Source organism: Melanaphis sacchari, unplaced genomic scaffold (assembly GCF_002803265.2).
Source record: "Melanaphis sacchari strain LSU unplaced genomic scaffold, SCAv2.0 Contig22_pilon_pilon, whole genome shotgun sequence".
Classification (NCBI taxonomy): domain Eukaryota; kingdom Metazoa; phylum Arthropoda; class Insecta; order Hemiptera; family Aphididae; genus Melanaphis; species Melanaphis sacchari.
In genome coordinates this window covers 2056783-2071794 of record NW_020271107.1, presented here as the reverse complement: position 1 = coordinate 2071794, position 15012 = coordinate 2056783, and the positions used below count along the sequence as shown (strand labels likewise).

General features: G+C 23.7%; 1 protein-coding gene across 1 annotated transcript in view; it reads left to right on the top strand.

The window, feature by feature from the left end:
• LOC112594291 (probable E3 ubiquitin-protein ligase HERC1) overlaps window positions 1-15012 on the top strand; it is a 30124-nt gene that overhangs the window by 102 nt on the left and 15010 nt on the right. The window contains exons 2-37 of the mRNA XM_025339000.1: window positions 808-1167; window positions 1227-1398; window positions 1474-1647; window positions 1719-1966; window positions 2030-2438; window positions 2503-2679; window positions 2748-3025; window positions 3333-3485; window positions 3618-3781; window positions 4317-4439; window positions 4812-4943; window positions 5010-5160; window positions 5219-5371; window positions 5646-5780; window positions 6659-6779; window positions 6856-7008; window positions 7074-7265; window positions 7676-7952; window positions 8019-8128; window positions 8194-8320; window positions 8481-8604; window positions 8953-9051; window positions 9142-9539; window positions 9619-9759; window positions 9825-10071; window positions 10651-10777; window positions 10839-11000; window positions 11713-11848; window positions 11944-12151; window positions 12211-12360; window positions 12944-13263; window positions 13669-13789; window positions 13850-14034; window positions 14105-14356; window positions 14465-14666; window positions 14731-14968. Of these exons, the coding sequence (XP_025194785.1) occupies window positions 814-1167; window positions 1227-1398; window positions 1474-1647; window positions 1719-1966; window positions 2030-2438; window positions 2503-2679; window positions 2748-3025; window positions 3333-3485; window positions 3618-3781; window positions 4317-4439; window positions 4812-4943; window positions 5010-5160; window positions 5219-5371; window positions 5646-5780; window positions 6659-6779; window positions 6856-7008; window positions 7074-7265; window positions 7676-7952; window positions 8019-8128; window positions 8194-8320; window positions 8481-8604; window positions 8953-9051; window positions 9142-9539; window positions 9619-9759; window positions 9825-10071; window positions 10651-10777; window positions 10839-11000; window positions 11713-11848; window positions 11944-12151; window positions 12211-12360; window positions 12944-13263; window positions 13669-13789; window positions 13850-14034; window positions 14105-14356; window positions 14465-14666; window positions 14731-14968 (6913 nt within the window). The 5' untranslated portion in view covers window positions 808-813. The remainder of the gene's footprint in view (window positions 1-807; window positions 1168-1226; window positions 1399-1473; window positions 1648-1718; window positions 1967-2029; window positions 2439-2502; window positions 2680-2747; window positions 3026-3332; window positions 3486-3617; window positions 3782-4316; window positions 4440-4811; window positions 4944-5009; window positions 5161-5218; window positions 5372-5645; window positions 5781-6658; window positions 6780-6855; window positions 7009-7073; window positions 7266-7675; window positions 7953-8018; window positions 8129-8193; window positions 8321-8480; window positions 8605-8952; window positions 9052-9141; window positions 9540-9618; window positions 9760-9824; window positions 10072-10650; window positions 10778-10838; window positions 11001-11712; window positions 11849-11943; window positions 12152-12210; window positions 12361-12943; window positions 13264-13668; window positions 13790-13849; window positions 14035-14104; window positions 14357-14464; window positions 14667-14730; window positions 14969-15012) is intronic.

Below are 15012 nucleotides of genomic sequence, written 5' to 3'. Positions count from 1 at the left end.
TTTTGACCATGACTATTCATTAAAAATCTAATTTTTTTGTAGATATATTAATCAAAGAAAATTCAATTTTTACTATTTAATTTTCTATTTTTGATTTATCCCAACCTAAATTAAATTGTTTTACTTAGAATTTATTCATTGGAATATCCTTTTACCACTTTATCTTAGTAAAATTTGAATTATATTGTTTACTATATTTGTATTATACTCAATCTACATAATAAGAACATTTTATATTTCTTCTATAATATGTTTATTTAAATTATAATTATTATTTAGTAGTTACAGTAAATGATGGTAGGTTATTATAAATTTACAATTCATTTAAATACAATTATAATTTTATGTTATTTATACCAAGTTGCATAAAGATTCATTTAATATTTTAATAAATCAAAACCGAGCTAATGGTTTTCCTAGAAAAAGTTTTACAGTGGCTTATAATAGGTCCATTAAATGTCTATGAACCATTAAATTAATACATTTATAATACAATTTAGAATTAATGGATTAAATTAAATTGTTAAATAGTCATCACTCATCAATACATAAAGCAAACACTCTGCTCATATTTCATTTCTGTATTTCATATAAATATGTATATAATTTTATAGATAAAATATTTATCTATAGTATTATGTACAATATATATGAAAATATATAGTTTGTTTTTACTAACATAATCAAAAAATGTTATTTACATTTTATATTTATAAATGATTTCATAAGTTAAGTAGTTCTAACCAATTAAAATCTTATTACTATGTATTTTCATAAATCAAACTTATAAATCATATTTATGTTTAGAGTGTAATGGAAGAAATTGACATAAATATACCAAAGATCCTTTCATCATTCAATATGGATACAGATGCAGAAATTGTTTCAAAGTTAGCCAACTTTGATTGCAATAGTACAGATGATAATATAATGGACATATTACATAGTATAAATGGAATTGGATATGAGATTGAAGAAAATGTCTATTCTTTACCGAGCATGTCTATAAATAAATTAAATGAGCGAAAAAAACAAATTATTATAAGTCATCATGAACTTGCTCGTAGATATTATGATAGTCTGATATTTTCTAAAAGACTGCAAAAAAAATTAGCTTTTTTGAATAACTTATATGATATACTTCACATGAAATATTACTCATCTAAGGTATTAATATTGAATTTTTTCGTTAAACAGATATGATAGTTTTTTTTTTCTTTCTATAGGAAGATAAAAGTGTTCAAATATCAATGACACCACAAAATTCTATCGAAGAGACCATAAAGCCAGTAGTAAAATTAACTGGACAACAAGTACTTATACAATTAACTGTGAAAACGGGACTTACAATGTTTTTTACATTGTTAAAACAAAGTTGGGAAAACAAAAATTCAAATGGTTAATTATTAAAAAATATTTTTGATTATTATTGCTTTATTGATAAAATATTAATTAAACTTAATATATTTTTAGACATTAATATGGGCTTAGAAATTCTTAATACAGCATTAACTCTTATGAGAGAATTAAATCCACTTTCTTTGGGTAGTAAAGCTGAACTGCCTCAACTTGGTTTGGATTGTTTAGATAATGTAATGCATTTTGTAAAAGATTGTTTAAATGCTGATTTCATACAAAATATGAATGGTAAAATTATATTTTATTAAACTATCATAATTTTCAACTTTTATTATAATAAAAACTTTTAATTTGTATAGTTAAAGAACAACTTGCAGAATTATCATTATTATTAGCTTATCAGAGAGAATCTCTTATTTATTTATTGGAATGGATTGATATGGCTTTAAATATTAATGATATTTGTTTACCATTTGAAAAACTCTATAGAGTTTTGGAAGAAATGTCATCTATTTTGACTTTTGCATTTGGATCAGAAGAATTTGAAAGTTATAAATCCAGAAATTACATACCTCTGAAAGATGTTGCTTTATTATTAATGAAAAAAAGTAACTTTTTTGGCTTTTTGATAATGTATTGCTTATTTAAAGTTATTTAACTATAATTTTAGCTTGTTAGTTTTGGAGAAACTTCTGTTGTCCGTACTCCATTAAATCAGAATTCTGCTGAATTACCACAACCTTTAAGTGAAGTATTTATGTGGGGGAGTAATTCTTCAAATCAACACGCTGAAGGTGCTACTGAAGTAACAGATGTTCCAAGACTTGTTAGATCTCTGTCAGATGTACAACAAGTAGAGGCAGGACAATATTGCACATTTATTATAGATACAAAAGGTTGTGTAAGTGCTTGCGGAAAAAATAGTTATGGTCGCTTGGGATTAGGTAACTCATCTAATCAACCCGTTCCTAAACGTATTAACATAAATTGCAAGATTAAACAGGTATCCTCATCTAAAGGCTGTGATGGTCATTCATTAGCCTTGAGTGATACAGGAGAAGTGTATAGTTGGGGAGATGGTAGGTTTGATACGAAATATTCATTCATGTATTTAATTTTTATTTAAGTATAAATTTGATTTAGGTGACTATGGAAAATTAGGGCATGGAGATGTAGCTACACACAAAGAACCAAAATTAATTCAAGGGCCATTTATTGGTAAAGTAATAGAATTAGTTAGTGCTGGTTATAGACATAGTGCTGCAGTTACTAGTGATGGACAACTATTTACTTGGGGCGAAGGTGATCATGGCCGATTAGGTATTTAATAAAAAATATGCATTTTATGACATTTTTAAGTTTTATTATAAAATATATTATTTTTTTAGGGCATGGTGATTGTAATCCTAGGTTTATACCTACACTTGTTAAAAGTTTAAGTGATATGCCAGTTGGTTATGTAGCTTGTGGTTCAACTCATACATTAGCTTGTTCACGTGATGGAAATACTGTTTGGTCTTTTGGTTCTGGAGATAATGGAAAACTTGGTCATGGTAATACATTAAGATTATATAAACCACAAAAAATTGAAGGATTGCGACATTACAAAATAAAAAAAGTTGCTGCTGGAATACATTTTTCTGTTGCACTAACTTGTACTGGTGAAGTATGTATTAAAATCTTAGTTTTCTAAAGTTTTTAACAATTAATTAATTAATTTTTAACATATTAATACTATGATAAATTTAAATTATATTGGTGCTATCAAAAATTGATGTAAAAAAATATCTATGATAAGCAGAATATTTAATATTATATTAATATTTCATTGGTTTATGGAAAATTTTCTAATAAGTATATCTTAAGTTAATAGTATAAATAATAAATAAATGTTTAAAAATTGCAAAACTATGTATAATTAATTGTAGGGTCATTTGGAATTTTTTGTTTATGTATTGTATACATTAATTTAGGTATTTACTTGGGGTCAAGGATCAAATCTTGGATGTGGTTCATCAGAAATTACTCTTTTCTCCCCAGCTGTGGTTGAAGATTTAATGCAACAAATTATTATTGATATATCTGTAGGAGATTCTCATTGTTTGGCATTAACAAGGAACTGTGAAGTGAGTAAAATATACATATAACTATTAATTTTATATTATGAGAGCATAAATCTTACATTTTGTTTTTTTAATACTTCAGTAAAACATTCTTATAATGAATCCAAATGTTTATATTTAAGTTTTTTTGATTAGGTATATGCATGGGGCTCTAATGGGAAAGGTCAGTGTGGGCAAGGTCATTCAACAAGTCCTGTAAGTCGTCCTAGCAAAGTAATTAATCTGGAAGGTAAACAAATTAATCAAATTTCTGCTGGAACTTCACATAGTGTTGCTTGGACAACATTACCACCAGACAGGTATGCATATTCGTAATAGATGGTACAAATAAATACCTATTTATAAGATAATAAAAATAAGTTAGATACTGGTATATAATTATTAGTAGATAGTTATATGTGCATATAAAAATAGTATTCTACTCGAGTTTGTTTAAAAATTGTCCTGATATTCAAACTTTTTTCAGTTTTAAATAGTTTTATTGTTTTTAATGTTCTTGATTGCTTCAATTAATCAAGAATTTAAAAAATTTTTCCCTATACAAAAATATTCTAGTGAGTTTCAACTTTCTTTTAATTGGTATTTTTATTGGAAATATTGAGGTTTCAAGATTTTCAATAAAACGATCAATTACTCATGTTTAAGAGAATATAAAAAAATTGTCAAGCTATAAATAATCATTGTTGTTTTAACAAAAAAATTGGATTTTATTGAAATTTATTCACCAATGTAATATTTATTAAATTTAATTAAAAATTAGTCTTTAGAGAAATATATTTCAAATCATAAGTTATAATTATTTTAATCGATTATCATTTTTATTTCCATAACAAGACAAACAAATGTATGGCATAGTCCTTTCTGTATTGATTTACATGAAAGTACATTTAAGTGGTTAAGACAGTTTATCGAAAAATACTGTGAACAAATTGAGTCTCATCAATCTACACCTAATGAGTATGTATTTTTTTTTTTTTATATTACTTTCAGCATTTTTCAAATAATTATCCCCCATTCACTTTTAAATTATATTTTTTGTAGAAGTTATATATACGTTTAAAGTTATTAATAAAAAAAAAAAATATATTCTAAATCAATTTATTCTTTTGCCAAAAAGTATTATGAATAAATTTAAAAAGAATTAAAATTAAAATTTATACTATATTTTATTTATGTAATAATAGAATGCCACCTATTAATTGTTAAAAATAAGATGTATTTTTAGAAAAAAATATTTTTTTATGTTTTTTTATCGCTGAAAGTTAATGTTGTGTATTAATTTTGTATTATTAAAATTTAATTTAATGAGCAAATTATTTTTGTATTTAGTATTAATGAAGAAATGTTAATTTTGAGTCTTAATATGCTGAATAATCATTTGTTTTTTGCCCGTGTATCTGGTCATAATTTTTCAAAACTTCTTGGTAATGAAACAAGTCAACTTCGTACACTTCTTTTAAAGTAAATATTAGTATTTAATGTGTAACAATATTTAAATCATTAAAATATAACCAATATTTAATTTAGACTTGTAGATTTGCAAGTAAAAGAAGTAGTAGAAAGAAGTTTAATGGATTGTCTATCTACTGGTGCATCGCTTCTTTTACCTCCATTATCTGGACGTCTAAATATTCTTAAATCGCTTCTTGCACAAGATACAAAGTTAACTAGAGGACAGGTAATATTAATGTATATACAACATCAATTTGTATAATAGTATTTATTGTTTCTTTTAGAAATTGCTTTTAGATGTCACAGTTTCTAGTTTAAATGATAATAGTCATATTAGTTCATTGTTTCGAGTTAACTCAATGGACCTTTATGAAAATCGATATTCATCAATTGAAGAAGTTATGAAGCTGCTATTAAAACATTTAACAAACAGTACTGTAAGTAAAATATATTAATTTATACTTACACTTTTGTATAAATATACAATAAATAGCTACAATTTTACTAACATCAATTAACACTAACTACAGTACTATAGATTTGATATAAATGTTAATTTTGCCATAAATCAAATACTACCTATTCTTCTAAAATATGGATTAATTGGACAATATATTTTGTATAAGAATAAATTAACTGTTTGTTTTTAACTTGAGCATTTAACAATTTAACAATGGGTTTTTAAATTGAAATATATTTTATTTTTTTCAGATAACTATGTTGGAGTCAAATAATTACACTACATTCAAAAAAGGGAACAAATTGGATATAATACTTACTTCTCTTCATAAGTTATTACTATCACATTTATTGGCATATAATATAAAGTCATACCATTTTAGTAATGTAAGTATTTAAAAAAAAAACATTAGAATTATTAATGTTTATTGCATAATATTATACTAAGTGATTCATTTATCAAACAAGTATTCATTATTTAAAAATACATAACATTTTTAAAAATATTTTTGTTTGATAATTTCCAATTAAAATAAAACAAAATTTTATTAAATGATACTATTTTTATTTTTATAATTTTTAAATTTTACTTTTAAAATGACAATATATATTTTTAATTTCATATTTTGAAACAGAATATTTTTTGGAATATTTTGAATATTTTGATACATAAAAATTAAAATTTAGACAAGTAGTTTACAACTTATAAATATAAGTTAAAGTAAAAATATTTAAAGTTTAGGTAAGTGAAGTATTAAATTAACATTTTTCAGGGTACCCTGTACTTCTTTATTGAGGAGTTCTCATCTAAACTTTAAATATTTTATAATTACAACTTGTTAGCTACTAGTCTAAATGTTGATTTTTATGTATCAAAGTACTCTAAAAAATATTCTGTTTTGGAGCATGAAATTAATTATGTATGTTGTCATTCAAAAAATAAAAACCTAACCAATTATAACAATAAAAAATGGAATTATTTGAAAAAAAAATTTTATTTTATTTTACTTGGAAATTATGTAACAAAAATATTTTCAAAAATATTATTAGATTTTGAAATAATGAGTGTTGTTGATCTCCCTGTATATTAAGCATTTTTTTATAAAAATGTGTTTCCGCTTTTTTTAATGTATTCCTTTTGTTTAAATATCTATTAAAAAAAAAAAATTATGTAAGTATAATGTTTTAGTCACAGATATCAGTAAGATCTCGACGTATTAATACATTTAAAATGAATAAATGATAAATGTTGTATTATTTTTCAGTCTTGTCTTAGTATGAACCGTCTTTTTGTTAATCATTTGGAAGCATACTTAATATTTGCTAACAAAATATTTACCATGGCCATTGATTCTTATAAAGATGAACATCATCTTTTCTACAATGGTATTAACTTTAATACATTAATTATGCATTTACTTAAAAGAAAAATATATCTACTAAGTATAAATTTGTATTTCAGCTGTTTTATCTTCATCAATAGTTGGAGAAACAATGGTTAATACATTAAATTCATTGTCATTTTTACAAAGCGAACACATTCAACCTCTAATAACATCTTTAATAAATACAGTTCAATCACTTCATACATTAAACCAAAAAATGTGCTCAAATGGTTAGTAATGTGATTTTGCTTGTTTTAATTTTTATTATTAATTGTTATTAATTATTGATATTTAGATCCTGAAAAGATGAATGAATCTGTATGGTTTATTGAATTAGAATCAGCTTTTTGTTTATTAATTGGCCAGTTAATAAGTTATGGAATAATAAGTTCACCATTATGCCCATCAGAAATATATAATGAACGTTGGCTAAAAAGTAAATTGTTTTCCTCAGGAATTGAAAAATTAGAAGATAAAAATATATTTGGTAAGAGTACAAAAATATATTTACTTTAAATGTTTCCTTATTGTTCTTATTATTGTTAATATAGTCAGGTTATTATAAAATAAATTCATCTACTGACATTACAACAATGAAACAAAACTGATTATACATAAAAATTGATTTTTCCTAAATATAAAGAAAAGTAGTAGGGTTTTATATTTTTGATACTGTAACTATCTTGACTACTAACTAGATGAAATTTGATCTTTGATGTTGAATATTAGAACAAATTTGTTGATAAAAAATATTTAAAAAAAAAATACACACTGTAAAATCTCAATCTGCTCAATTTATAATTCTATTACTTTACTAATGCATATATTTATGAACAATATTATTTTATATAATCTACAGAAGGTAAATAATATTTCTATTGATTTTTTGTATTTCAGATGATATTGAAGATCGATTGAAATGTATTGTTATTCAAGGGTTTAATGTATTGGAACACAAACTGCATTTTATACCTTTACCATATTTAAGCTTATTAAAATATATATTATGTGGTTATGAACAAAATGAAGATAATGTTATATTAGCTATCTGCAAGAACTTTAAGGATAAATATGAAAGTTTTTTAAAAGACACTAAATATAATATGATTGCACGTTTAACATTACCATTGTTTTACATTACATTGATAAAAATTGATGGTAGACCTCTTAAAGAGTTAGTATTCAATATATATAAATACATAAATTATGATCAAAAGTAAAATTGTATTTTCATTTGCAGCTTAGTGCTTAATAAGAAACTTGTTTCTTTTATTAACGATATGTGTATGAAGATGTTTTTTGCTATAGTTAATAATAATACTGAAAAATCTGCAACATCTTCTGAAAGTAGTGAGTAATTATCAATTTATGAGAAAATTATTTATTTTTTATGTTTGATTTATTATACTTCTAAGGTTCCTCAAATTCTGCAATGGATGAGTACTTGTGCTTAAATATTTCTAGCAAATGCTGTTTTTTATTGACTGCTGTTCGTGGAATGCATAGTGATCCATCTTTACCTAACAAACATCTTTTAAAAGAGTATGAATTTTAAATTTTTGAATGATCTAAAAAAAAAAAAAAAAATGTATAACTTAATTTCAATAAAATTATTAATTGATTTATAAATTATCATTAGTTTAAAAATATATTTTTGGTATATCTTTAAAATGTTACAAAATATTATTAATTATTTTTCTAGTGATTTGACTGATGCTAATAAATCAGTATTAGAATCAGTTTTAGAGTTTGTTTTTGATTCTAATCAAGCTACCAATCCTTATGCAATAATACAAGCATCAGAAGTAGAGGAAATCAGAGCACATGTATGTAAAGTTATTTAATATATATATATATATTTAGATTTAAAGTATTATATTGAAAAAGTTGAAGTAATAAGTTTCTTTAAAATTTCAAAATAGTATAATATATATTAAGTAAATAAAAATAAAATTTAAACTCAATTAGTATAATAGAAAATTAATTTTGATTTCTTCTAAAGTAAAAGAATGAATAGTGTATTATCAAACTTATATGTGACTGTGTAAAATTATTTTAAAAATCAAAACTATTTCTTCTTAATAAGTACAGAAAATTTTTCTTAGAACCCTAAATTATTTTGATAAATTTATACAATAATATAGTACATATTATAATTTATTTGTATATAATAGGATCGATTAGCAGCTTTTAATCGTATTACAAAAATGTTGAAAATTATTGATTTTGTACAAGACTCATCCAATCATATTTCATTGAGTCATATGTGTAAGGTAAATATATAAATTATCTTCTGTTTGTCTTGTAATATTTATTAAGTATTTATCTAGGTATAATAATATTATTTTATTAATTGATAATAGGTATTTGAAGCATTCATTTGTGGTCTTTTGGAGTTATACCAGTCTCAATTCATTGGACATCATATTATTGATCATTATTATTCAGCAATTAATACGGTTCCCAGATCAATTAAAAGACAGATTCAGAATGCTGTTCTTAATATTTACAAACATTTTGAAATATATTTAAGGATGAATGTTGCAACATCAGAATTATTTTCAATTCAAATATGTATACTTTCATTACTCAATATGCACTTTACATCGTCAGATTTTGAGTATTTATTGTCAAACAATTTACCTGAAATGTTGGTTAGTACGTGTAAACTCCATGTTCCATTTATGTCTACTGATCGATACTCATTAGTAATAGTAAAAATGACAAGCAATATTTTATACATTTTGGCAGTATCAGGATGGTACGTTATTTAAATTAAATGTTGTTTTAATTTCTATTTAATTATTTAGCTGATACAATTCTTTTTTTTTTTTATTTAGTAATGCAAACTCTAGTTTTGAAAGTATCAGAGCAGTTTTTGTAAATGTACATAATCTTTTAGATATACTAATAAATTCAAGACAATGTTCTATAATGGAACAAACTTTTTCTGAAACTCCAAATAATATTTTGATTGGAGGGTAAGTAGAGAAGTAAATTCATTATTTAAATTATTTATTTTTTTAATAAATCTTGTTATTTTAAGGGTAAATTCTTCAGAATCATATACAGTGCAAAGTTATATTTGTGATTTATTATCATTTGTTTTACAATGTACATCATTTTCTCCTTTGTGTATAAGTTCTCATCTATGGACTGAAACTCTTCTACGCTTAGCTCAATGTTCTAATACTATGTTTTTAGCAGAAAATTTTCGCTGTAAACTGTTAATTTTGAGATTATTACGTCAAATATTACCCTATTTAAAATCATCCAATAGTGGCCGTAAAAAAGTATGTATTTAAATGTTGTATTTTAGATAATGTAGTTTTAATTTTAAAGTTTTCATTATCTACTTAATAACATTTTTATTTGTTTTATTTTCTGTAAAAGATCATTTACTGATAATAAGATGATCTATTTGAGTTTAAATTATAATCTTTTTCTTCTTTATTTTTATATAACTTTTATCAGGTTAGTATTTTGGGTTTGTGATCTCAGTTATTAATTATTCAAATCTGTTAGTAAATATGTAGTTATATGATAATGTAATAATTAGTGATAAATCCATGTAATTAAGTGGTAAAACTTTCGATTAGTATGCCAGAGACTTACTTAAATTTTGTGGTCTGATGATTTATTAAGTTTTGTTTTTTGAAATTACTTAAATTAAATAAACTTTTTGTATCTTATTTTCTATAATGAAATGTATAGAACATTATTTATTTGGAAATGGTCTTAATTTATATTAATACCTTTAATTATGTACATTTTTAAGAGTAATTTTTCTCATAAAACCTTTTATTGAAATTCAATTGTACAGATATATACATTTTCTGAATCACTGATATTTTGAATATATTTAACTTTAGATCATGAAGACACTTTTTGAACAATTAAGTACTAATATGTGGTTGATTCCACAACAAGTTGAAAATATAACTGCATATTTGAAACAAGAAGACTTAGATAAACAAATGGGTAACATTTGTTTAAATGGTAAGAAATTATTTAACTTGATCTGAATTATAAGAATTTTGTTTATTTGTATCTTTTTTAGATTCTAATGATAGTATAAGTAATCATAATATTGATATTGGTGATTTACCATTTTCATTTCATGAAGAGAAGAGTTTCAATTGTATAATTGAAAATGGTCATACAGTTATCCATGCTCATGGTGGAAGAGCTTATGCTCTTGGATCTACTCCTTTTGAAAGTGGTAATTTTAAAAGTTTTAATATTTAATTAAAATGCACAATTGTTTTTTAATATTATACTATAATATAATAATTTATTATTTACTAACTGTTATTTAAACAATTATAAAGCAGATTGCCTGTTTAACAGGTTCTCTATAGTGACACTGTTTACTTTTCAGATAATCTGTTATTGATAGTAATATTATTTGAAGAGTTTAAAGTCTGTATACAGACATATTTAAATTTAGTTAAGACGTATAGAATACAACATGATTAACAGTGACTTAATACTAATAATTAATTTAAATCACATAGAATATAAATGTCTATGCATTATATTCAATGTTTCATTTATTCAATTTTAGTAAATTATTTTTATTTTTAAAAGAAAAGATCTGTTGCTATTCATTTTTAAAGTTTATAAGACCCAAAATTTGGTTGCTTCTCATCATTGAAATTCACTGCTCTATAGCATGTTGATATTTTAGATATGGTATTATGGAAAAATGTATGGTTTTTTTCTTGTTCACTTTTTTGTCTCCCATCTAATTGTTATATCAAGAAAAATTGTGAACCATGCATTGATGTATCATTATTCCACATATATAATGAATAATAATTCATTTATTAAATTTATTTATTATTATTCTTATTTTTATTTTTAAATTAATTTGATTTGTATAATTATATGTAATTCGAGCTATAGGCTAAAATATTTTATTTTTGTATTAGGTGTCTATCAATGGAAATTTTTTATTTTGAAAGAACATAAAGGCAATGAAGGTTCATGTATTGGTATATCAAGATATCCCATTAAAGATCAAAACTATAGAACCACTTCTGATATGTGGCTATATAGAGCTTACAAGTATTTATTCAAATTTCTTTTAATTAAATTTGTTTATATACTTTTACTTTGGTTGTAGAATATATTATAATTAATATGTTTTAATTTGTTTATAGTGGTATTTTATATCATAATGGTCAGTTACCCCTTGCGCTTAAAACATTTACTCAAGGCGACTGCATTACAGCAACTTTTGATACTGAATCAAGGACTCTTAGTTTTGCTAGAAATAATGATTATCCAGTCATAGCTTTTCAAAATATAGATACCAAAACAAAGCTTTATCCTTGTGTATTATGTTACAGTACTGCTGCTGGACAAAAGGTATAAGCCAAATTTATGTTTCTTTAAATATCATTAAATGAATTAATTTATTATTTCAGATTAAAATAAGTGATTATAGAGCTGAGCGAAATAAAAACACCGAACTTTTTGCTGGTGAACCTTATTTAGCACCCATGTTTACATGTATTACTGAAAATTATATTTCAATAATAAGGATATTGCATAACACTGATCAGTGGTTAATTGAGGTAATTATTTGTTATTAATCACACAAATTGAGTTTGTATTAATGGATAAAATTAGTTTCTAAACTAAGTATATCATTACCATTTTTTTGTTTTTAATTTTATTGGTTTAAAAGTTAACACGTTCTCTCTACATGTTTATTCTTAATCTAATGCCATACATTGGGTAACTTTTGATAACTTAAATGTGTGGCATTGTTTTCTATAAAACTAAATTAAAAAATATGTGAAACAAAAACTGACTACAACACATAGTTTATTAATATGTTTCGAATATTAAATATATTATATCAGTATGTCTTTGACCGAGTTATTTATAAGCATATCTAAATATATGCATAAGTGACAATCACAGATTAACGACAGCCTGACTTATCTTACTATCAGCGCAAACCGTGATCAACAAAAACAGTGAACTTGTTAATATATATATTTATAATTATTTAAAATGAAATCGTTGGTATAAGATTTTTTTGGATTAAATCCTCTTTCAAAATTTAAACTAAAACAGTTCATAAAGTTAACAATAATATGTTTCAAATCCTATTAATTTTTATTTATTAATTAAATTGTAATAATTTAATAGGTGAATGAGTGTCTCTTAGAACAACTTTCATTCTTAAAAGGAGTTTTACCTGAAGTACGTTTCAAAGAAAGACTATTAGACATATCTGGATCTGTTCAAAAAGAACCAATTTGTGAACAAATTGGAGAAGTTGATTTGCATTTATTATGTGAAAAAGTATGGCCTGCATTAGCAATAATTGGAGGCCTTGATCGTGGTCTAAGAGTAGATGGAAAATGTTTTGATTTAGATCAAAAATCATTTGGTACCATAATGGGAACTTTAAAAAAGGGTTTCACTACAGCAAAAGTAATGCGGGAAGACAAAAATGACACTGTCAGGTTGTTCACATTTTTAAATAATATATATTATTTTGCTTATTGAATATATAACTATCATAAAATATTAAATACTGTACCCTTAGATATTAACAATTAAATAGATGCCTGCTTATTACATTCCTGTAGAAACGTTGAAGTTGTGTGCCAAAATGCTAACAGGGAAATTGTAAAAAAATACCTTGATAGATAAGATACTTGTTTATAAATGTTAGATATTTAATATATAATATTATACTATTATAAATATTGTTCTATTGGCATATGGTTGCCAACTTTTTATATGACGAGTAGTCGACTCTCTTGTTCTTTTATGTTTATTACTGTACCTTTTTTCTAAATAAATTTATAGATATGTTTGTGAATTATAAAGTAATATTATATAAATATATATTTTATCTTTTATAGTGATGTATTATTTCAATCATTATTACCATACAATAATATTAAATTTAATCCTGCACGATTGGAACATATTCCAGCATTATTATTGTATTCGATTGGGCGGTTGAGTGGCATCACAAATGAAGTATTACCATTGCACAACATTTAATAATATTTCAAATTATATAAAAAAAATTAATTTTAGTTGGTGTTTCCAAATAATTCTCAAACTAATAAGACATCTGATAAATTGCATGAAGAAAATTCTATTAAATCATTGGATTTATTCTCTAGTCAAATGGTTATGAATATAATGGATCAATTAACAGATATAAATACTATACCATCTTCAAGTAATACAAAAGATTTAGGAGTAAACACAACAACCAAGTATGTATTAAATATTAATTGATTTCTTTAATAGTTTAATTAAATTATATTTTTTTCATGAAATTTCTAGGGATGCGTATAATGTTTCTCTTGCTCATGAAACTAAACTATTTAAACTGTCTGTATTACAAACCACTGCATTAAAAAGTCTAGAAGTTATTATGACTAGCTCAATGTGTGTTGATATATTGGTCAATCCAATTTCTCCAAAATCTAAACAACCAACTGATGCTAATAAAAATGCAATCGGTGATAATAAAAAGAAGCGTGATAATTTAAAGGAAAATGATATTATGAATGATATTTTAATATTTCTTTTTAGGTAAATAGTAATAATTTAATTTTTTTACTAAGTATTACCATTAATAATAATTATTATTTTTGAAATGTGTACTTATTATCATTATTTATAATTTGATTTATTTTATAGATGTGCTTTTGAAAAAAGTCTATGCACAAAATATTTAATTATTGAAACAGATATGATTGAATCTGAAAGAATACTAAACATACTTTACAATAATTATCTCAAAGAATGTGCTGAAAATAAGTATAAAATTCCAGATTTACAAAATCGTTTGAAAACTTTAATAAGTTTTCAAGAAAGTACTAATGTAAAACGAAGAGAATCTGTAAGTAATTATAAAAATAATTATTTATAAAATTTTAATTTACTATAATAAACTTTTTTTTAAGATTTCTGGGGAAACATCTAGAACTAGCGATGACTCTCCCAGAAGAATTGGAAGATCTCGGCGTAATATGTTACATCGATCAAACACTATTTACATATGTCCTAATAGTACAAATAATACTAATAATACAAGTAATATTGTTCCTAGTGAAAATAGGGAACAAATTCCATCTATAGCAATTCCTCTAATTGAAATGGGATTTTCTACAAGACTAGTTCAAAGGGCTATTGCTGCCTTAGGTATAAATGAAGTTTTTCTGCTATTTATATTTTACTTTAATTTT